The following is a 24,944-nucleotide window of genomic DNA, read 5'->3' as shown; positions in this document are numbered from 1 at the left end:
CTATAGAAGCTTCTGATAGGCTAATTGACATCATTTGAGTCAATTGGAGGTGTACCTGCGGATGTATATCAAGGCCTCCCTTCAAACTCAGTGCCTCTTTGCTTGACAGCGTGGGAAAATCAAAAGAAATCAGCCAAAGAATTGTAGACCTCCACAAGTCTGGTTCATCCGTGGGAGCTATTTCCAAATGCTTGAAGGTACCACGTTCATCTGTACAAACAATAGCACCCAAGTATGAACACCATGGGACCACGCAGCCGTCATACCGCTCAGGAAGGAGACGTGTTCTGTCTCCTAGCGATTAACGTACTTTGGTGCAAAAAGTGCAAATAAATCCTAGAACAACAGCAAAGGACCTTGTGAAGATGCTATTGGAAACAGGTACAAAAGCATCTATATCCACAGTAAAACGAGTCTTATATCGACATAACCTGAAAGGCCGCTCAGCAAGGAAGAAGCCACTTCTCCAAAACCGTCATAAAAAAGCCAGACTATGGTTTGCAACTGCACATGGGGACAAAGATCGTACTTTTTTGGGAAATGTTCTCTGGTCTGATAAAACAAAAATAGAACTGTTTGGCCATAATGACCATCGTTATGTTTGGAGGAAAAAGGGGGAGGCCTGCAAGCCGAAGAACACCATCCCAACCGTGAAGCACGACGGTGGCAGCATCATGTTGTGGGGGTGCTTTGCTGCAGGAGGGACTGGGGCACTTCACAAAAGAGATGGCATCATGAGGTAGGACAATTATGTGGATATATTGAAGCAACATCTCAAGACAGCAGTCAGGAAGTTAAAGCTTGGTCGCAAATGGGTCTTCCAAATGGACAATGACCCCAAGCATATTTCCAAAGTTGAGGCAAAATGGCTTAAGGACAACAAAGTCAAGGTACTGGAGTGGCCGTCACAAAGCCCTGACCTCAATCTTTTAGAAAATGTGTGGGCAGAACTGATAAAGCGTGTTAGAGCAAGGAGGCCTACAAACTTGACTCAGTTACACCAGCTCTGTCAGGAGGAACGGGCCAAAATTCACCCAACTTATTGTGGGAAGCTTGTGGAAGGCTTCCCGAAATGTTTGACCCAAGTTAAACAATTTAAAGGCAATGCTACCAAATACTAATTGAGTGTATGTACACTTCTGACCCACTGGGAATGTGATGAAAGAAATAAAAGCTGAAATAAATCATTCTCTACTATTATTCTGAAATTTCACATTCTTCAAATAAATTGGTGATCCTAACTGACCTAAGACATGGTATTTTTACTCTAATTAAAAGTCAGGAATTGTGAAAAAATGTGAAAAAATGTATTTGGCTAAGGTGTATGTAAACTTCCGACTTCAACTGTACTGTGCTTTCGGAACGTATTCAGACCACTTGAAATGTTCCACATTTTGTTACATTACAGCCTATTCTAAAATTGAATCTACATACAATACCCTATAAGTTTAGCTAAAAATTGTAATAAAAACTGAAATACCTTATTTACATAATTATTCAGACCCTTGAGCTGAGGTGCATCCTGTCTATATAAGGTTCCACATTTTACATTGCATGTCATAGCAAAACCAAAGGAAGGAATTATTTGTAGAGCCCGAGACAGGATTGTGTTGAGGCACAGATCTGGGGAAGAGTACCCAAAACTTTCTGCAGCATTGAAGGTCCCCAAGAACACAGTGGCCTCCATCATTCTTAAATGAAAGAAGTTTGGAACCACCAAGACTCTTCCTTGAGCTGGCCGACCGGCCAAACTGAGCAATTGGGGGAGAAGGGCCTTGGTCAGGAATGTGACCAAGAACCCGGTGGTCACTCTGACAGAGCTCTAGAGTTCCTCTGTGGAGGAAAACCATCCACAAGAAAAACCATCTCTGCAGAACTCCACCAATCAGGCCTTTATGGTACAGTGGCCAGATGTAAGCCACACCTTAGTAAAAGGCACATGACAGCCCCCCTGGCTTCTGCCAAATGGCACCTAAAGACTCTCAGACAATGAGAAACAAGATTCTCTGGTCTGATGAAACCAAGATTGAACTCTTTGGCCTGAATACCAAGCGTCACATCTGGAGGAAACCTGGCACCATCCCTACGGTGAAGCATGGTGGTGGCAGCATCATGCTGTGGGGGTGTTTTTCAGTTGCAGGGACTGGGAGACTAGTCAGGATCGTGGCAAAGATGAACGGAGCAAAATACAGAGAGATCCTTGATGAAAACTTGCTCCAGAGTGCTCAGGACCTCAGACTGGGGGTGAAGGTTCAACTTCCAACAGGACAACAACCCTAAGCACACAGTCAAGACAATGCAGGAGTGGCTTCAGGAAAGGTCTCTGAATGTCTTTGAGTGGCCCAGCTAGAGCCTGGCTGGACTTGAACCCGATCGAACATCTCTGGAGAGACCTGAAAATAATAAAATAAAATTTGATTTGATTTGATTTGAAAATAGCTGTGCAGCAACGCTCCTCATCCAACCTGACAGAGCTTGAGAAGATCTGCAGAGAAGAATGGGAGGAACTCCCCAAATACAGGTGTGCCAAGCTTGTAGCGTCATACCCAAGAAGACTTGAGGCTGTAATCGCTGCCAAAGGTGCTCCAGGAAAGTACTGAGTAAAGGGTCTGAATACTTATGTAAATGTGATTTTTACATTTATTTATGTTTTATAAATTAGCAAACATTTCTAAAAAACTTTTTGTACTTTGTCATTATGGGTTATTATGTGTAGATTGATGAGGGGGAAAAAACAATGTCATTAATTTTAGAATAAAGCTGTAACGTAACAAAATGTGGAGAAAAGTAAGGGCTCTGAATAATTTCCGAAGGCACTGTATAACTACAGTAGATAACTGTACATTTCCAGCAGTTTGTTACTTTGTTAGTATACGCCCACTGAAAAAAATATATTGTGGCTATATTGTGTATACCGGCGTATAGCCCCCACTACACCACTGTGCACAAGTAATTTCACATCTTTGCTTTCCTTCTATCCCCTACAGAATATCAAGCCACAACATCATCAGTGACCTTAACGTAGGTGTGAAGAGGCACTCACTTAAACCTGAGGTCATGCATTCTCTCTTTTGAAAGAGTCCATCTGAGGTTAATGATAACCGTTTGTGTGGCAAAATAATTTAGCTTGATGATGTGGGAAAAAGTGAAAAAATGGGTTAGAGACTAGATGCTGAATACTAAGAAGAGAGGCGGCCTTGTGGTTTGGAGCTGTTTTTCTAATGAGTGGTTTTGTAATACAATTCTGTTTTCATTTTTACGTGGTTTTTAGGGACAGTAGTTCCTATATATCAGCGATAATTCTCGTTTCTTTAAACTTTTACTGTGATTGAAGTTATCTTCTCCCAGACTATTTTTTGAGAGAGAGAGAGAGAGAGAGAGAGAGAGAGAGCGAGAGAGAGAGAGAGAGAGAGAGAGAGAGAGAGAGAGAGAGAGATGTGATGGTGGTTGGGGGCTTGTAACGGTTTCCCCTCCACTTCAAACACCACCATGAACAGTGGAAACTTCCCCTACACTAGCATCACTCTCAGGGTGGGTGTCTACTGTCAGACTCCTACAAATCAAAATCCAGGAGCTACTGTGAAAAATAAACACTGAGGTTAACACTTTCCAGCAGGGCAAATGTTATCTTGCAGCAAAAAAAAGAAGAAGAAGAATTTTTTGGTTCTAATTCTATATATATATATTACATTTCATATATGTTTCTGACAGTTTAGTATCCTACTTTCCAACTAAATGTTTCTGAAAAAATAATCCAAAACATATTTTAATTAATACCAATGTTCAGGACACAATCGATATATCACACTGCATTACAAATGATATATGCACATACGATTGGTAACTGACTAATTCCTTAATTTTAATTCATGTTATGTATTATATTCAAATATATAGTTAATAAACATTGAGAAACATATATTAGCATTTATAATGGCTTAAATATGTATATTTATTAGGGGATTCATTATGATAATTTCTTAATATCAAAAGTTCTGTTTAATATAAATGAAATGTTGAATATGTATTTTATTGGGTTACGTATATATTTTGCTGTGACAAAAGTGTGTCGTTATGGCTAAAGGTTCTTCACATGACCTTATTTTCATTACCAGTAAGTAAGGTGTCATATCACATCTGGAGAACTTTTGGTCATCAAATCTAAAGAGTGAAACATCTAACCACTTATTGGAAGTGACTAAGATGACCTAAAGTTTTCATCTGTGACACAAGAACAACACAAAACATGAAAACATATTTTGAATGTCACATCTCTCTCACGTTTCTTTTTTAGTTTATTTTCACTGTGATTGTACAGCAGCTTTTAGAGCATGCATTGACAACCGTACCTCTTGAATACTGTGCTGTACTTCAGATCATTTCAGACAAATCTCGTCTTTGCCACAGGAGGGAGCAGAAGAGGAGAATAATGAATCTACAGTACAATGCAGAGCTTCTTGCTTATACCACTTCTGACAAGACATTATTAGAATAGATAACCAATAAGATATATAATGCATTCGTGTTTGTTTCCATGTTTTTAATGAATTAGAACTCTTAGACAATGGCCCAAATGCAGGCAAATGTGGCATAAAAAATATGTGCAAACAATTGGACTCCCATAATAATAGTTATTAGTAGTGTTAATAGTAATAATTATTTGTTTATAATATGTGTTCATGTATGTATCTTTTATATTTTTATTCATACTTGATTTCCCATTGCTTAGTAATACAATTAATATTTTTATGAGTGCTGTATCTACCGTAGCCTAATTAATAAGCACTATTAGCTTTATTATTATTATGATCCTTTTATCATTTATTTATTATCATCCTAATTTATCATATTCAATCATTGTTTTCACCATTTACTCAAAATAAAAATGCCTTACTGTTATTTTAAGCTTTTTGTCAATGTGTTAAATAAAAAAGCAACAGGCTGTGAATTACTGTAATCGATTGCCGAGCACCTACAGCACAGACGGCCAGAGAGAGAGATCAGTTTATCTGTGTTAGACCAGGTTCCCAGAACAGACACTCGGCGGCTCGTCTGCTCTGCTTTCGAAGATGGAGGAAGTATCGGGGGATTAACTGTTGTTGCCTGCGGAACTACTGTATTACATTACATTGTATTCCAAGCAAGACATTCCAATGGGTGAACATGTGTAGTTCTTACCTCACAGCATAGGTGATGGGATTATTTAATCTCCTGCGATTATAAGGTAACGAAATAAAGAAAACAAATAGCGATGATTATATATTTATTTAGCCTACAAGGATGACAGTTTGTCTGCTATGATGATGATCTAAAATATGTCCGTGGATAAACGCTCAACATCCGACCATTGATCCAGATTCCAGACAATGCAGATCGTACTGCAATCTACACAGACACGGAATTCAGCGAGACAGGTGCATCTCACTAATAAAAATCAGACGGCTCTGGACTGCACAATGATCGGATACCTGTTGATGCAGCAGTGGGGGCTTCTGCAAAGTCTTTCTATGACATGATTCGAAATGCTTTTAACCCAAACTGCAGTGTCAAGAGAGATAATCTCGTATTTTATGTAATTTAATTAGGCTATAGAGACAGAATGGGCACAATAGTTGAGGAGACGTTCTGTCTGTTGAAATATCTTTCTACCTGCACCTGCATGTGAATGACAGGTTACTATGAGACAGCATGGACTATCAGTCTGTCATATCTCTCTTGGACTGCCCACTGACACACTCACTCTTAGTCCTCATCCAATAACGATGCTTATCCGATTCCTTAGAATCCCTCGGACAAAAATAGGCTGCTCCCTACTCCTTTTATTTGGCTAATTCCATAGGAACCGGTGGATCCAGTTATATTCTACGCTTTCTTTCTTTCTTTCTTTGTTCCTTTGTTTCTTTCATTTAGTCTAAAAGCAAGATATATATCTTCCCCGACCTCATTGTTGCTGTAATAAATACAAAATCCAGTAATACACAGTCTATAACTGTTGAAGTGCCCATATTTTGGCTAAGTGTAGGTGTACTTCATAGAATATTATAGGATACATACTGTACATAAAGGGAAGGTGCGTGCGGGCTGAGGTGAAAAAGTTGACGGGCTAGTTCAGCACAGAGGAAGTAACTACCAACGCTACTTATTGAGTGTGCTGCCATGTTCCTAAACTTTATTCAGTTTGTATGCAGGACAGGACAGTGGTATATTCAACTTAAGTTTTTATTTTTAAAAAGAGGAGAGTAGACCCTACCTTATTATTATTAATTGTCTATCAAATACATATTAGACAACTGGGGATTTTAATTTGTATTTTAGAACGAGGTGCGACTTCCACTGACGAAGATCACTGACTTGCACAGGGGAGACACCGAAAGGTAATATTCAATTGAACATTTTGTCAATTTATCAAGTCTGGTTATCAGAACCATACAAATTATTATGCATTTAAAATTATTAGGCTACCATTCCTACGCGAATACTTTGCGTACTAACTTTGTAATACATTTATAATAACTTAACAGCATTGTTTTTACCTAGTCGCATTAGATGAACTTTTAACTTCAAAGGTCCTCATTCTGCTTACTCTTTCTGAGCGATTGATCGATAAATTGACAGGGCTACCCATTCGATTGCTCAAATCATACAATAACAGGTTGCGGCTGATTCTGTCAACATCTGGCTTGATTTCGATCATGTAATAAAAAGAATCAACCCATATATTGTTTAAAACTGAAGGGAGATCTTGGGCTGTCAGATAAGACAACACACGTGCACGACTGAGCGTCTAGAGACAGGTGTCCACAGCGGAGGCGCGGATTGTTGGTGCAAATTCTTATGGGCTTTCCGTTTATTGCTGACGAAGCACTTATAATCTCATTTGTCAAACGTATAAAATAAAATATATTGACTGAATGTAATAACTTGTATACTTAGGCTGCTAAGCGCTCTAAAGTTTAGAGTATAAACAACTATTTTGTATTTATTTATTTATTTGAATAGCCTAGTCTACCACATATGACTTTTAATTCAGCATATAGTTTTTACTATTCTTCCATAGAACATACTCTTAAAAAACAGACATAGTTTCTCTCCTAGTCTTAGGTAAAAACAATATTTGCATTGTAATTGGTTTCCCAATTATTGAAGTGTCAATTATGAAGGAAAATGTTGCCAAAGTGCATGCCATTTTTTATTGACGTGTGATTATTATTGTATGTAGAGAAACGTGGCCGTCATACACAAGACATTTGCCAAAATGTTGACATCTGTATGCTAGTTCACAGTAGAAAATGTTTCGCTTGGTCTGTCCTCAAGATTGGGCCTTAATGCGGTTATATTTTTACACCTGAAATATGAGTATATTGTCCTCGTGTGAGTCATACAGTGCCCTACAAAAGTATTCATACCCCTTGACTTATTCAGCATTTTGTTGTGTTACAGCCATAATACAAAATGGATTACCTAGATTTTTTTGTTCTCACCCATCTACAAACAATACTTCACAAGAACAAACTGAAAACATGTTTTTAGGAATTTTTGAAAATTGATTGAAAATTAAATACAAAAATATTTCATTTATATAACTATTCACATCCCTCAGTCAATACATGTTAGAATCACCTTTGGAAGCGATTACAGCGGTGAGTATTTCAGGGTAAATCTCTAAGAGCTTTGCATACCTGGATTGTACAGTATTTGCTCATTGCTAGAAAGCCATTTTCAAGTATTGCCATACATTTTCAATCAGATTTAACTCAAAACTACCTAGGCCACTCAGGAACATTCAACGTTGTCTTGGTAAGCAACTCTAGTGTATATTTGGCCTTGCGTTTTAGGTTATTGTCCTGCTGAAAGGTGAATTTGTCTTCCAGTGTCTATTGGAAAGCAGACAGAAACAGGTTTTCCTCTAGGATTGGCTGTGCTTAGCTCTATTTCATTTATTTTTTATCCCACCCCAAAAAAACTCCCTATAACATGATATAGCCACCACCATGCCTGAAAATATGAAAATATGAAAATATGAAAATATGAAGATGTGTTGAGTTGGATTTGCCCCAAACATAAGACTTTGTATTCAGGACATGAAGTTAATTTCTTTGACACATTTTTCTCCAGTTTTACTTTAGTGCCTAATTGAAAATATGTTTTGGAATATTTTTTATTCTGTACAGGCTTCCTTCTTTTCACTCTGTCATTTAGGTTAGTATTGTGTAGTAACTACAATGTTGTTGATCCATCCTCAGTTTTCTTATATCACAGCCATTAAACTTTGTAACTGTTTTAAAGTCACCATTGGCCTCATTGTGAAATCCCTGAGCAGTTTCTATCCTCTCTGGCAACTGAGTTCGGAAAGATGCCTGTATCTTTGTAGTGACTGGGTCTGTTGATACACCACCCAGAGTGGAATTAATAACTTCACCATGCTCAAAGGGATATTCAATGTCTGGTTTTTATGTCCTTCTTTGCAAGGCATTGAAAAACCTCCTCCGTTTTTGTGGTTGAATCTGTGTTTGAAATTCACTGCTCGACTGAGGGACCTTACAGATAATTGTATGTGTTAGATGAGGTAGTCATTAAAAAATTATGTTAAGCACTATTATTGCACACAGAGTGAGTCCATGCAACTTATTATGTGACTTGTTAAGCACGTTTTTTCTCCTGAACCTATTTAAGATTGCCATCACAGTTGGATTGAATACATATTGACTCAAGACATTTCAGCTTTTCGTTTTTCGTACATTTGTAAAAATGTCGAAGAACATTATTTCACTTTAAAATTATGGGGTATTGTATGTAGGCCAGTGACAAAACATTTGAATTTAATACATTTTAAATTCAGGCTGTAACACAACAAGATGTCGGAAAAGTCAAGGGGTGTGAATACTTTCTGAAGGTACAACTCTTATTTAATCTCAGGTGACCTGACCAGACATAATAAAAACATATAGGAAAGCAGAGAGAGTAAACCTGGAACGGATAGGTTTATTACCCTGACTGTCCAATTTAGCAGTGACATTTGACTGCAGAAAAGGACATATTCAGTATATCAGAAGTTCAGCATTATTACACAGTTGTTCCCACAGTTGTGTCAAGTTGGCTGGACGTCCTTTGGGTGGTGGAACATTCTTGATACACACGGAAACTGTTGAGTGTGAAAAACCCAGCAGCATTGCAGTTCTTGACACACTCAAACCGATGCACCTGGCACATACAACAATACCCCGTTCAAAGGCACTTAAATATTTGATCTTGCCCATTCACCCCCTGAATGGCAAACATACACAATCCATGTCTCAATTGTCTCAAGGCTTAAAAATCTCCTCCCCTTCATCTACACTGATTGAAGTGGATTTAACAAGTGACATCAATAAGCGATCATAGCTTTCACCTGGATTCACCTGGTCAGTATATGTAATGGAAACAGCCGGTGTTCCTAATGTTTTGTACACTGAGTGTAATTATCTTGTGTGTTACACATCAATAGTATACAATCTCACCTGAACCTCCAACAGATAATACATGTATACAAAATGTCACCCTCATCGCAGACATGAGGTTGGCCAGTGGTGGTTTGCACCTTATTACTGTTCTCTCAGACATATTTCTTTTGAGTTAAGGCCTTTTTTTCAGAGGGTCTGAAACTACTAGAACTGGGAACATTTGTGTTCTGACTCTATGTACATTTTTAACCCATACTATAGTTTTAGCTTGATATATTTGTTACTTCTCTAATAGTGCAACTTTCTATGAACCACTGCATTCTATTCAGAGGCTAAAACGTTACAATCCACCAGCACTTCAGCAGCCACATGCTGGGAAGTTGAACCATAGACTTTTATGTTGCAGGGATGCTAGATTCAAGTATTTCGGAACCTCGAAAGCCAAAACTAAAACACGTGCATCTTTGTCTTCATATTTAACTCTGTATAATGTTTGTACATTCTCAAATGTTATCAGTAATACATTTTATTTATTTATTTTCACTCAACTTTCATTGTGATATATTTGTTAAATATTAATCATGCCTGTTTCAAAATCAATGTATCCTCTAATTCAGCATTTCTAAATATTTATAATCATTCATAATGGCTCATTCATTAAATCTATGACAAAGTGTTACCTAAAATAATGTACAAATAAATCCCTCCAACCAAACAGTATAATCTGTTATATTCCATTAGGATTTAGAAGAGGTTAGAAGGAGAGTAAGCAATGTGGTACAGCTGGAGTGCTCTAACTTACTGTTTCTTTTTGATACCTACAGCTCTCCCCCAACTATGGAAACAGAGGCAACTGATGTATACTCTGCAAGTAGGTCAACTTTTCAATCACGCTCTAACCAAAATGATATTGACATATCATAACTCTTAAAAGTCTTTAAAAGGTTTGTGACATCGTGTTTTAAGTTGTGGATGCTGCATTCACCATTTTATGTTGTTAAAAAAGAAAAATGTTTTATGGTCTTTCTAACCAATTTTCCACATTTTGAGGCCGTTTTGTCATCCTTTTGGATATAATCCAACTGGAACTAGTATTTAGTCCAGTCTCCTCTTTCATTTCTGGTTGTTTCTGAGAGTTATTGATTCCTATAGTGATTTTATGCTAAAGCAATCAGACATTTGAGGATGCCATGATGTTGTGATGTTTTGCACAGCTGAGTTATGGTCAAAGGTATGGGGCATGGCTGAGGCCACACTATTTTTTAACAAATACAGTTGACTCTCATACAGATATGGAAGTGTACACAAGGATAGGTGAACGTGTTCCACGCAGCTGAGATGAGGAAGTCATTCTGCTTTACTAATCCGATAAGAGGAGAGAGACACGAGCTGCATGTGTTCTGATCCTGTAAAAGGGCCAACTACTTCTTGGCTCCCCTACAGATGTCTTATCAGTAGGGTGGTGCTGTACCAGGCACAGTGGTACTTCCCTCCTCTTTCTCCCCTCCACAGATTCCCTCTGATAGAACACACTGCTCATCTGGAGTTTGACAACTCCTTGTTGCAGGTGTTGAAAATAGTTTTGGGATGAGTGGAACAAAATATGGTATAGTGAGGATATAGTGTGAAGGAAAAAGTAGGATGGAGTAGGATATAGCCATTATAGTGCCCTCTGTTTCAATTCATGTTTGAAGCATACTGCCATATCTCCTCTAAATTGTTAAAGGCAAGCTGATGAATGAGATCTCTGTCTCTTACAGTGTGGAGGAATGGTCTGGAGGTTGATGGTTTGACTGGAAAAACCAGATCCTTGCTCCTGCCTGTGCTGCCTGTGTGGAAATAGGGAAATAATTCTGCACAGTTCCAAACCTCTTGTTCAAAGTTTATGTCATTCCAGTGTCTGTGGCTTATTGAAGTGCTCCCCACTTGTAAAGTACGGTTTATATTTAACCATGATGATCATTTGATGCAACACATTCTCAACTCACTTCATAAAACGGCCTACAGAAGCCAACATGTTTATCAGGTCTTGTTCTCTCTTTGCCATTTTCATAAAATGTATTTTCCTTTTGGCCACGCCGCCTACACATGGAACAATCTATATCTGATGCGTTACACACATCATCTTCCTCTAGTTACCTCCCCTGTCTATACAAGTCATCTGGGTCTTGGCCCTGATGCACAGACATGTTGTGGCGGTTCATACAGTATTGAGTCAACTAATGTATGGTGCCAGTCAAAGCTCTGATTTTGACACAGCAAACTGTGTGTGTGCGTGTTTTGTATGTGTTGTCTGCCCCAGTCACTCCTCAATCTGGCCCACGGGTTCACTTTGGGAGCAGTGTGCTGCAATTTTAAGGATTGTAATTTTAAGGATTGTATGAGGAATAGCGGATGATGAACACGTTTGAGCTAAATGCCATTAAGGTTTTCAATAATAATTACAAGGACATGAAACATAGGACCATCAACATTCCGATGCTACTAGTACACATCCTCTTTGAGCCACTGTACTGTGCCTTTACCTAACCTGATCGACCACACAGAGTCGTCAAGGCATCAACACTTAGCACAGTAATGGAAAAGCCTGCCGTATCCAGTCATAGAGCGACTCCTGTCTCTACGACAGACAGCACTGCCAAGGGATAGCCGCCCGTTGGTCACCTGAGATTTCCTTCAACTTCAGCGTGGCTTGCAACCTGAGACCAGACCCAGGGATTGTGTCATCATGGTCATGGACCGCGACTCCCAGAGTGCCTCACTCAGCAGCAGCCAATCACAACAATGAAACACTGGTCTACCACATATAATACTAGCATTTTGTTTTAGTCTCCATGGGGGAAGCATTAAGATTGAAGATTAACTGTTGGACTGAGGTGGCCATTGTCTCTGACATCTCCAATTCTTTCCTGTAAAATGTGCTAGCTGGTAAAGTGTTGTCTTTGCTGTGGTGTGGCTCGTGTGGGATTTGACACCTGGGTCACTGGAGGTGCTGTGGTGTTGGTTCTGTTTTGGCTGAGAGGCTCCCCTGGGGTCAGGCTGTAGAAGGGATTGGACAGCTATACCTTTGAGTGGACAGGACAGCTATCTTATAGCCTTGCCTGTGTATCAGGGTGGGTGCTAAGAGGATGCAATCTGATCTGATCTGTATGGATAGGACATGAGGCTGACAGTTGCAGTAGCCACTAGCAAAACATGTTTCATCCTGCACTCCTGTGGTGGCCTGGTTAGCTCCTAAACCTAAGTGATGGGCCTGGTTGGGACTTGGATGGAGGACCACCCAGGGAAAATATATTTGCTACTGGAAGTGTTGTTGGGGAACGAGCAACAGGTTGCAAAGATCGGTGTAGCACTGTGTTAGATTAGGGACTTACACAGCAAATGGGCCAGTGTTACCTAGTGTTGATTTTTCAGTGTAACATTTATAGTGTTTATTCAGGTGTTACATTAACTCTGTTGGTGTTAGATTATTACTTAGTGGTCTAAAATAACCCCAGTGGTGGTGTTAATAACCAGAGTTGAGTGTGAGAGTGTGATTGTGTCAGTTTTACTCTGTGGACAGTACAACATTCCCATCAAATCCTGCAGAGGTGGCACCACAGGTCCCAGAGTGGTGTGGCAAAAAAAAATCTGTTGTAAAAAGGTTTATTATGGGCTACGATGGGACCAGAGTTTTTCTAAGCAGATCACATGGTTTAAAAAGTGCTGGAAAACCTCCTGTCCCTGGGGAGGAGGAAAAGCTCCTGTCCTTGGGGAGGAGGAAAAGCTCCTGTCCTTGGGGAGGAGGAAAAGCTCCTGTCCTTGGGGAGGAGGAAAAGCTCCTGTCCTTGGGGAGGAGGAAAAGCTCCTGTCCTGGGGAGGAGGAAAAGCTCTTGTCCTTGGGGAGGAGGAAAAGCTCCTGTCCTGGGGAGGAGGAAAAGCTCCTGTCCTTGGGGAGGAGGAAAAGCCAGTCAAACTGCAGCAATCTTGTACTTGTTCATATTAACTATATTTTAAAGGATGTTAGAATAGAAACCAAATTTGATCGCGTTCACATTTTCTCACAAAACAAATGGCCCAATGTTACCGGTACGTTTAACCTGGCAAGTGGCACGGGGCGCATAGTAGGCTAGACTATGCAGATGCTGTTGTTAGTAGCCTACATTTGATTAGACTGAAAAATAGTATTGTTTCAATACAATACAGCATGTCTGATCGCTAATATTTATGTGTATAGGCTGCGATATTTATGTATGAGCTTTTGCTTGTGTCTGTCAAGAGTGATGTGTTATCACTCTTGCTAAATAGATACCGGAGGAAAGTCATGCTCGCCTTGAGCTTTGTGCGTTGTGCCTGGCCTGCGTGTCCTGCGATTTCCGTGAATATGATTGGTCAAGAACCACAAATAGCCTGCAGCAGCACTCCAATGTGAATGACAGAGAAATTGAGTGTGAGTTGACAAATCATGAGGAAAAATCGGGGAAAAACTGAACTTTTCCCATCTTTTTTACGTTTTGCATTGATATTTTTTATTAGACTAAATAAAAAACGATTGAAAAGTGCTGTGGCAAATGCCGCCTCGTCACAAGTTTAAAACCACGCCCATCATTATAATATTTCCCAGCATGCTTTTCTGCAGGTAGATTTGTTTTAGGATTGGGTTTTTTTCAGCTGTGTTTTGGCATGTTCATTGATTGATTGAGATATTAATCTTATGCTACACAAAGATAAATACACATTTTCTAAACTAATCCAATCAGTTAGTTGGTTTTATAGCACCCGTTACTGAAATGGTTGTTCCAGTTTAAATGGTTTAGGTAGTCCAATTTGTTTGGAGAGCAGTTTGCAGATGAATAAACATTTTGGTTGTTGCTATTCTATCTCTGGCTGCTTTCCAATAGAAATTACTTATCACTTTGCAAGCTAGCAAAATTTGGTCTGTTGAAAGTGAGTGTCAGGCTACTCTATTAGGATTTAAAAAAAAAGGTCTCTTAAATAAGGCCTTAAGAGGTACAGGTGAAGTCGGAAGTTTACATACACCTTAGCCAAATACATTTAAACTCAGTTTTTCACAATTCCTGACATATAATCCTAGTAAAAATTCCCTGTTTTAGGTCAGTTGGGATCACCACTTATTTTAAGAATGTGAAATGTCGGAATAATAGTAGAGAGAATTATTTCTTTTCAGCTTTTATTTCTTTCATCACATTCCCAGTGGGTCACAAGTTTACATACACTCAATTAGTATTTGGTAGCATTGCTTTTAAATGGTTTAACTTGGGTCAAATGTTTCAGGTAGCCTTCCACATGCTTCCCACAATAAGTTGGGTGAATTTTGGCACATTGCTTCTGACAGAGCTGGTGTAACTGAGTCAGGTTTGTAGGCCTCCTTCCTCACACACACTTTTTCAGTTCTGCCCACAAATGTTCTGTAGAATTGAGGTTAAGGATTTGATGGCCACCCCAAAACCTTGACTTTGTTGTCCTTAAGCCACTTTTCCACAACTTTGGAAGTATGCTTGGGTTCATTGTCCATTTGGAAGACCCGTTTGCAACCAATCTTTAAATTCCTGACTGATGTCTTGTAATGTTGCTACAATACATCCACATAATTTCCCTTCCTCATAATGCCATCTATTTTGTGAAGTGTACCATTCCCTCCTGCAGCAAAGCACCCCAAAACATGATGCTGCCACCCCTGTGCTTCACGGTTGGTATGGTGTTCTTTGGCTTGCAAGCATCCCCCTTTTTCCTCCAAACATAACAATGGTCATTATGGCCAAACAATTATATTTTTGTTTCATCAGTCCAGAGGAAATGTATCCAAAAAGTACAATCTTTGTCCCCATGTGCAGTTGCAAACCGTAGTCTGACTTTTTTATGGCGATTTTGGAGCAGTGCTGAGCGGCCTTTCAGGTTATGTCAATATAGGACTCGTTTTACTGTGGATATGGATACTTTTGTACCCATTTCCTCCAGCATCTTCATAAGGTCTTTTGCTGTTGTTCTGGGATTGATTTGCACTTTTCGCACCAAAGTATGTTCATCTCTAGGAGACAGAACGCGTCTCCTTCCTGAGCGGTATGATGGCTGCGTGGTCCCATGGTGTTCATACTTGCGTACTATTGTTTGTACAGATGAACGTGGTACCTTCAGGCATTTGGAAATTGCTCCAAATGCCTGAATGAACCAGACTTGTGGAGGTTTACACATTTTTTTCTGAGGTCTTGTCTGATTTATTTTGATTTTCCCATGCTGTCAAGCAAAGAGGCACTGAGTTTGAAGGTAGGCCTTGATATACATCCACAGGTACACCTCAAATTATGTCAATTAGCCTATCAGAAGCTTCTAAAGCCATGACATAATTTTCTGGATTTTTCCAAATTGTTTGAAGGCACAGTCAACTTAGTGTATGTAAACTTCTGACTCGCTGGAATTGTGATACAGTGAATTGTAAGTGAAATAATCTGTCTGTAAACAATTGATGGAAAAATGACTTGTGTCATGCACAAAGTAGATGTCCTAACTGACTTGCCAAAACTATAGTTTGTTAACAAGAAATGTGTGGAGTGGTTGAAAAATGAGTTTTAATGACTCCAACCTAAGTGTGTGTAAACTTCCGACTTCAACTGTATGTAATGTATTGTTGCAAGAAGTTTAATAATTACGTTTGAGCAGGAACCCATTCGGAAATGATGTTGGAGTGGTGTCGTGGAGTACAGTTAGTTAATTTTGGCCACCTGTGAGTAGAAGTGTTGTATCAGTTTAAGTGTTCTATGATTACGTTAATTAAAGTAAGAGCACGTCTGCTGGCAGTTCTGAAGTTTTTATAAATGCTTACATAAGAGCATGTAACATTAAGGAGTTGTAAAACATACTGTAATGTCCTTAACCCAACACCTTATCAAGGGCTATGGACCTCTTGGCGTAATGTTTAAAAATACTATGAGGTGTTGTTGCATAAAACCGTTGGTGCAAACTATTACTGAAACAAAATATAAACGCAACATGCAACGATTTTAATGTGTTAAAGTTTATATAAGGAAATCTCTCAATTCAAATAAATTCGTTAGGTCCTAATCTATAGATTTCACATGACTGGGCAGGGGCACAGCCATGGGTGGGCCTGGGAGGGAATAGGCCCACTCACTGGGGAGCCAGGCCCAGCCAATGAGAATTAACTTTTTCCCACAAAAGGACTTTATTACAGAAAGAAATATTCAGTTTCATCAGCTGTCCGGGTGGCTGGTCTAAGAAGATCCCGCAGGTGAATCTGGATATAGAGGTCCTGGGCTGGCGTTATGTGGTCTACGGTTGTGAGGTCGGTTGGACGTACTGCCAAATTCTATAGAATGATGTTGGAGGTGGCTTATGGTAGAACAATGTACATTCAATTCTCTGGCAACAGCTCTGGTGGACATTCATGCAGTCAGCATGCTAATTGCACGCTCCCTCAAAACTTGAGACATCTGTGGCATTACGTTTTGCAACAAAACTGCACATTTTAGAGTAGGCCTTTTATTGTCCCCAGCACAAGGTGTACCTGTATAATGATCATGATGTTTAATCAGCTTCTTGATATGCATACCTTTCAGGTGAATGGATTATCTTGGCAAATGAGAAATGCTAACTCACAGGGATGTAAACCAATTTGTGCACATATATAAGCTTTTAGTGCATATGGAACATTTCTGCAATCTTTTTTTTCAGCTCAGGAAACATGGTATACTAACACTTAACATGTTGTGTTTATATTTTTGTTCATTATATATACATTTACATTTACATTTAAGTCATTTAGCAGACGCTCTTATCCAGAGCGACTTACAAATTGGTGCATTCACCTTATGATATCCAGTGGAACAATATACACTTCCTAGTGTTAAAAATTATACAGTGGGGAGAACAAGTATTTGATACACTGCCGATTTTGCAGGTTTTCCTACTTACAAAGCATGTAGAGGTCTGTAATTTTTATCACAGGTACACTTCAACTGTGAGAGACGGAATCTAAAACAAAAATCCAGAAAATCACATTGTATGATTTTTAAGTAATTAATTTGCATTTTATTGCATGACATAAGTATTTGATCACCTACCAACCAGTAAGATTTCCGGCTCTCACAGACCTGTTAGTTTTTCTTTAAGACGCCCTCCTGTTCTCCACTCATTACCTGTATTAACTGCACCTGTTTGAACTCGATACCTATATAAAAGACACCTGTCCACACACTCAATCAAACAGACTCCAACCTCTCCACAATGGCCAAGACCAGAGAGCTGTGTAAGGACATCAGGGATAAAATTGTAGACCTGCACAAGGCTAGGATGGACTACAGGACAATAGGCAAGCAGCTTGGTGAGAAGGCAACAACTGTTGGCGCAATTATTAGAAAATGGAAGAAGTTCAAGATGACGGTCAATCACCCTTGGTCTGGGGCTCCATGCAAGATCTCACCTCGTGGGGCATCAATGATCATGAGGAAGGTGAGGGATCAGCCCAGAACTACACGGCAGGACCTGGTCAATGACCTGAAGAGAGCTGGGACCACAGTCTCAAAGAAAACCATTAGTAACACACTACGCCGTCATGGATTAAAATCCTGCAGCGCACGCAAGGTCCCTCTGCTCAAGCCAGCGCATGTCCAGGACCGTCTGAAGTTTGCCAATGACCATCTGGATGATCCAGAGGAGGAATGGGAGAAGGTCATGTGGTCTGATGAGACAAAAATATAGCTTTTTGGTCTAAACTCCACTCGCCGTGTTTGGAGGAAGAAGAAGGATGAGTACAACCCCAAGAACACCATCTCAACCGTGAAGCATGGAGGTGGAAACATCATTCTTTGGGGATGCTTTTCTGCAAAGGGGACAGGGCGACTGCACCGTATTGAGGGGAGGATGGATGGGGCCATTTATCGCGAGATCTTGGCCAACAACCTCCTTCCCTCAGTAAGAGCATTGAAGATGGGTCGTGGCTGGGTCTTCCAGCATGACAACGACCCGAAACACACAGCCAGGGCAACTAAGGAGTGGCTCCGTAAGAAGCATGTCAAGGTCCTGGAGTGGCCTAGCCAGTCTCCAGACCTGAACCCAATATAAAATCTTTGGAGTTAGCTGAAAGTCCGTATTGCCCAGCGACAGCCCCCAAACCTGAAGGATCTGGAGAAGGTCTGTATGGAGGAGTGGGCCAAAATCCCTGCTGCAGTGTGTGCAAACCTGGTCAAGAACTACAGGAAATGTATGATCTCTGTAATTGCAAACAAAGGTTTCTGTACCAAATATTAAGTTCTGCTTTTCTGATGTATCAAATACTTATTTCATGCAATAAAATGCAAATTAATTACTTAAAAATCATACAATGTGATTTTCTGGATATTTGTTTTAGATTCTGTCTCTCACAGTTGAAGTGTACCTATGATAAAAATTACAGACCTCTACATGCTTTGTAAGTAGGAAAACCTGCAAAATCGGCAGTGTATCAAATACTTGTTCTCCCCACTGTATATGAGGAGTTATTGCATAGCACTGAATGTGATAATTCCCTAAAACTGACAAAGTGTAACAGCATCAGCACTAAGTACAGTGTTATTTTTTTATTATTTATAATTTTACCCCATTTTCATGATATCCAATTGGTAGTTACGACCTTGTTTCATCGCTGCAACTCCCAACGGGCTCGGGAGAGGCGAATGTCGAGACATGCATCCTCCGAAACATGACCTGCCAAGCCCCACTACTTCTTAAAGGTCCCAAACTGTCATTCTGATTCCCATGTAAAACTGCGTGAAACTGTAAAACTGAGTTTTGGACAGCTTTAATTTGAATGTATTTTCCATCCTTATGTGATCTGTTTAGAAATTACAGCACTTTTTGTACAAAGTCTCCCCATTTTAGGGGACCAAACGTATTGGGACAAATTCGCTTACTGTATATGTGTATTAAAGTAGTAAAATGTACATATTTTTTCCCAGTATTTGGATAATCCTGAATGAATCATGAAAAAATATGAGTGAAAAAGTTTATGATCAAATTTTATCAATGTCGAAGCAAAAGTAATTTTTCATACTTTGATCTGGTTTCATCCAAATATCATCACATTTGAGTAAAAACATGATTATGGCTGTTCATGACCTTTAACACAATGCTCACTTAACCCAGAAGTCAACCTTGCCAATATGTCGGAGGAAACATTGTTCAATTGACGAGCACAATCAGCTTGCAGGCACCCGGCCCGCCACAAGGAGTCGCTAGATGAGCCAAGGAAAACCCACTGACCAAACCCGGATGGTGCATTGCCAGTTGTGTGCTGCTTTATGATGCTCCTGGTCACAGATCGAACCCCAGGCTGTAGTGGCTCCTCAGCACTTTGATGCAGTGCCTTAGACCGCTGCACAACCTGGGAGGCCCAACACAGTGTTAATTTAACACTGAAAGTGGACCCATATACACACTGGCCCAGTCTTAAGTTTAAAATTGTCAGAGTTGATTCAACATTGGAACATTTGCTGTTTAGGATCCGGAACAGGGTATCATACAAATAGCCATATTGACACTTGCCTCCTGGCCTAGTTTGCTAAATTATTTCCTCTTAACATAAGTGAAATAAAGCTTAAGATTATCCCCAGGTAATCAGGTGTTTTGTCACTATTTTGGCAAGGTGTGATTGCTTCAAGTGACACCTATCAAAAGCAATGTGTGTGTGAGTGACTGCATGTGTGTGTGTGTGTGTGTGTGTGTGTGTGTGTGTGTGTGTGTGTGTGTGTGTGTGTGTGTGTGTGTGTGTGTGTGTGTGTGTGTGTGTGTGTGTGTGTGTGTGTGTGTGTGTGTGTGTGTGTGTGTGTGTGTGTGTGTGTGTGTGATGCTGTTTGTACAGATGGAGTTGTATGCTTATGTGTGCAGTGAAATGCAATGCAGAGCGATGTTCCCAGCTCTCTTGTTGTCTGTCTGTCTCCCAGGTAACGGAGACTGCTCTCCCAGGAAGACAGAGAACTCTAGAATGTTGGTGGACCTGTCGGCAAACACACCCAATGGACAGCAGCTCCAGCATCCTAATTCACCCACTGGTGAGTGGTTGCTGAACATATACGTGCACACAAACACACACACGTATGTATGGACGCAGAGAGGAACATACACACGCACACACACCCACACTCAAGAGGATTATGTGTGTTAAGAGAAACAGTTTATCTTATCAACTCATGTCTTATCTGAAGGGTCTTGCATAGTTCCCTTCCCCTAAATGAACAGAAACAGGAAGAGCTGAGGGTGCTATTCACCATGTGGTAGCTGAAGCAGAAAAGGGAAGCTGTTTCCCGCAGCATCCCCCAGTATTAGTACCCTGGTCCCATATCTGTTTATGCTGGCTTGCCAACTGCTATGGTCATTAATAGTTAAAAGGAGTCTGCAAGACCCCACAAACAGACCTGGGGTTCAGGCTAAAGTGTTAAAGAGGGAGAGAGTCTCAGAGGGAGATAGCACTCACAGACTACAGTGTTAAAGAGGGAGAGAGTCTCAGAGGGAGATAGCTCTCACAGACTACAGTGTTAAAGAGGGAGAGAGTCTCAAAGGGAGATAGCTCTCACAGACTACAGTGTTAAAGAGGGAGAGAGTCTCAGAGGGAGATAGCTCTCACAGACTACAGTGTTAAAGAGGCAGATCGTTCTCACTGACACAGCCTGTGTCATCCTGACCCGGAAGTTGCCTAACACCACTCCGTTTCGACACCATTGTTGTAACATAACACTGACTGATGCTGAATTTCTCTTGAAATTGACCAATTTCATACAGTTCTGGATGATAACCTCAATGTCATGCTGTTAGTAAAACAGGGGCTCCTTCAGTTCAGACAGGGATATAGATAGAAGGGGGAATATTGCTAAAGAAAAGACTGCCATGTTGTTGCAGAGATTGTCATGTCATTGCTGACAATAGCAGGAGTCCTGAATTCTATGTGTCCTATGTTGTGAGACAGATGGATGATATCAACCCTATAGCAATCACCACAGTGGACATTGTTGTCATCCCTAAAGCAAACACCACATTGGCACATTGTTGTCATCCCTAAAGCAATCACCACATTGGACATTGTTGTCATCCCTAAAGCAATCACCCCACACACTCCCCTTGTGTTTATGGAGTCTAGGAGCCTAAGGGGACATGGGTATGAGATGGATATAGGTGTGAGAGGTTTGGGGCTATTGCTTTGTCTCCTTGCGTACCCACCCTGTGATCATGGTCAGTCACAAATCACAAACAGCCTTGTCTAAATGGTTGACACTACTATCCGGATAAGGTTTTCCTGACTGCAGCAGAGGAATGCAAGGAGTCACCTTCTGCCTATGTTCAATCTTAAAGGTCCCTGTAACCTATGTCAATCTTAAAGGTCCCTGTAACCTATGTCAATCTTAAAGGTCCCTGTAACCTATGTCAATCTTAAAGGTCCCTGTATTCAAACAAATGCATTGTATGGGAGAGCACAATCTCTGAATCTCTGAATATTATTCTGTGGCTACGTGTGTGTGTGTGTGTGTGTGTGTGTGTGTGTGTGTGTGTGTGTGTGTGTGTGTGTGTGTGTGTGTGTGTGTGTGTGTGTGTGTGTGTGTGTGTGTGTGTGTGTGTGTGTGTGTGTGTGTGTGTGTGTGTGTGTGTGTGTGTTGTCAGACACAGATACTAGGAGTCTTGTGGCAGTAGAAAACCAGCAGAGGCCTTCCTGCCTTTAGTCAGTGTCAGTCAGTCAGTCAGCCAGCCAGCCCCCCTCCCCCACATCCCATCCAGCCAGTCTCTAACCCAACACCAGTCACGTGGAAAACATCAGGGGCTCAGCAGCACCTGTTTAGGCTAGGACATTCCCCTCCCCCTCATTCGTCCTCTTTCATCTTCTTCCTCCCTCCCTCTTCTCCTCCCCAGGGACTGACTGGAACTAGACAAGCCTGTTTCTCATCTCTCCCCAAATAATGTTCAGAGCATGTCACATCACTACACACAGACCATTTCTGGGAGTAACCAAGTGTATCTTTACATAACATGTTAACTGTGTGCATTCCAGGAGTTTCAGCTTTAAAAATAGCACTTATAGTTGCTTACAATTAAAATAGTTTAATTGTTAGTCAGGTGTGGAGAGTCTCTGTCTCAGGGGGTTTAGCATAAACTTTCCTAATACTGTGAGTATCATTATATCACTTGTTTCGCCAGGGGAAATGACATGCAGATTGTATGAACGTATTCCTATCAATGGAGTTAGTCAAAGAGAAACAGATTCACAAGATGTACAATCCCAACCTTCAGTTCCCACACCTACTGAGAACAAGGATCACCCACAAAAATAATCTAATGTAATTGGCCAAAAACCATCAAACAATAACTTGATTGGTCATAATGGTCTCTTCTAGAAAACACAATCAAACAGGAAGATGAAGATGAAGAAGATGAAGGGGACAGGAGGACCACAGCAGAGGACATGGGCCAAAGCGGGGAAGAGGGATCGGGTTTGGAGGAGCCCATGATTGACAGCCCAAACAACCTACAGGATGGGGTCCCCGGGTCAGAAGGGTCATGTGACCCAGGAACTCGGCTGCCCAATGGTAAATGTTTCTCTAAAGTTGTTTCCCCTTATGTCCCTTCTACAGTATATAGCCCAAACCTCATGTACGTTATATTGAACACCAATGACCCAATACTCTCTGATGTATCTGAGGATTGTCAATGTTTTACCATTAACATCTAGCAAATTGCAAAAACCTGTTAGTATAATACAAAATGGCAGATAATGGATACTTCACGTTGTAGCTCAGTATGAGATATGTATTTTACAGACTAAAGCAATGGCACGTCACTTATCCTACGATTGAAAACAATTATAATGCTTGAGTCAGAAATTGCTTATTTTTGTGTCATTGGGTGTGGAGGTGAAAAGCTTTGCTATGTTCTAGAAGACAATAGTTGAGGCTTAGAATCATTCTCAGGGAAAACATCCCAGGAATCTTCCTCAACCTGTTTCCTAGCCCTTAACTGACGCCATTACTGTGCCTCGGTCGTCACAGATTTAGGATCCGATTTTCAAATGTTGGGCTGCAGATCAAGAGCTGATCATCATTATGATAATGATGATGATGATGAGAGTGCTGTAGTCTAGTTGTGAACCAGGAAAACTATGTACATAGAGACATACAAACACACACTCATCGATGGTAAAGCTGGGCACTAAACGTATACAGCACATTTAGCAATGCAAGACTATAAGATACAATGTAAGACTATAAGATACAATGTAAGACTATAAGATACAATGTAAGACTATAAGATACAATGTAAGACTATAAGATACAATGTAAGACTATAAGATACAATGTAAGACTATAAGATACAATGTAAGACTATAAGATACAATGTAAGACTCTCTAAACCGTCTTCCGTCGGAAGACACTTTGACAGCAACGCTTAAACATAATACTTTAAACTTATACATATGGTGTGTGTGTGTGCATGTGTGTGTGTTTGTCCCTCCTATAACCATACATTGGGTCTGGATGGGGACGGAAACATGTATTTATGTACCTACTGTACTGTGTGGTGATAGAAAGAGAGAAAGCTGTAGTAGAGAGACCCAGAGCGAAAGGGAACAGAGCTAACACCTCATCTCACCACACTCTATTTCTGGAGATATAAATATCTCTGTAGTTACTACAGTAAGGTCTAGTTCAAATGTATCAATAGTACACAGTGCACATCAGAAACCACATGTTAGTGTTTTTCTCTGCACTGAAAATCCTCCTTGAAGTAATATTGGCAACGTTTGTAAGTCTCAGCTAGGGTTTGTTTAATGGAGGCTGAGGACGAGGTTAGCAATTGACGAGGTTAGGGTTTGTTCACCTCCACAGTCCAGCTATGTATATGTCCTTTGTAGCTGGTAGAGCATGGCACTTGCAACGCCAGGGTTGTGGGTTTGATTCTCGTGGGGGACTGGAACGAAAAAAAAGAAAATTATGAAAATATATGCATTCTACTGTAAGTTTCTCTGGATAAGAGTGTCTGCTAAATGACGTACATGTTTTATCATTGCAATGTGTTGATTGTTGTTGGGTAGCTGTGAATCTCAATTTCTGTCTTAAGTTTGTTCGGTCCAATATCCCAGTGAAAAGTGTGGCAACTCAAGACTAGGTTACTGAGTTTCTGTGGTTATTGTGTGTTGCTGATCTGGCTCTATGTTAAAGGGGGACTGTGAGTGATGCGAGCTTGCACTTCCGGTGCCCCTCTCAGCTGATAGGCCGTTCCAGTGTAACACTTCCTGTGCCCCTCTCAGGTGATAGGCCATTCCAGTGTAACCAGTGTGGTGTGTCGTTCACTCAGAAGGGCAATCTGTTGAGACACATTAAGCTGCACACGGGGGAGAAACCCTTCAAATGCCCCTTCTGCAGCTACGCCTGCCGCCGTCGCGACGCACTCACAGGCCACCTACGCACACACTCAGGTCAGCCTCTCTGCCGCCTCTGTTCTTCCTTCTTCTTCTTCTTCTTCTTCTTCCTC

General features: G+C 40.6%; 1 protein-coding gene across 5 annotated transcripts in view; it reads left to right on the top strand.

The window, feature by feature from the left end:
• Positions 1–5,021: 5,021 nt before the first annotated feature.
• The window catches only part of LOC139538904 (zinc finger protein Helios-like), a 31,158-nt gene continuing 11,235 nt past the window's right edge, over positions 5,022–24,944 (top strand). The window contains exons 1-6 of one of the 5 annotated variants that reach the window (XM_071341464.1): positions 5,022–5,224; positions 6,316–6,374; positions 10,265–10,311; positions 20,375–20,482; positions 22,811–23,002; positions 24,721–24,888. In XM_071341464.1, the coding sequence (XP_071197565.1) occupies positions 10,278–10,311; positions 20,375–20,482; positions 22,811–23,002; positions 24,721–24,888 (502 nt within the window). In that variant the 5' untranslated portion in view covers positions 5,022–5,224; positions 6,316–6,374; positions 10,265–10,277. Of the gene's footprint in view, positions 5,225–6,105; positions 6,375–10,264; positions 10,312–20,374; positions 20,483–22,810; positions 23,003–24,720; positions 24,889–24,944 lie in introns of those variants that run through there. The other 4 variants (XM_071341466.1, XM_071341468.1, XM_071341467.1 and 1 more) reach the window with 4 other exon arrangements.

Source organism: Salvelinus alpinus, chromosome 14 (assembly GCF_045679555.1).
Source record: "Salvelinus alpinus chromosome 14, SLU_Salpinus.1, whole genome shotgun sequence".
In the NCBI taxonomy this organism is placed as follows: Eukaryota; Metazoa; Chordata; class Actinopteri; order Salmoniformes; family Salmonidae; genus Salvelinus; species Salvelinus alpinus.
This window is presented reverse-complemented; position numbering and strand designations above follow the sequence as displayed.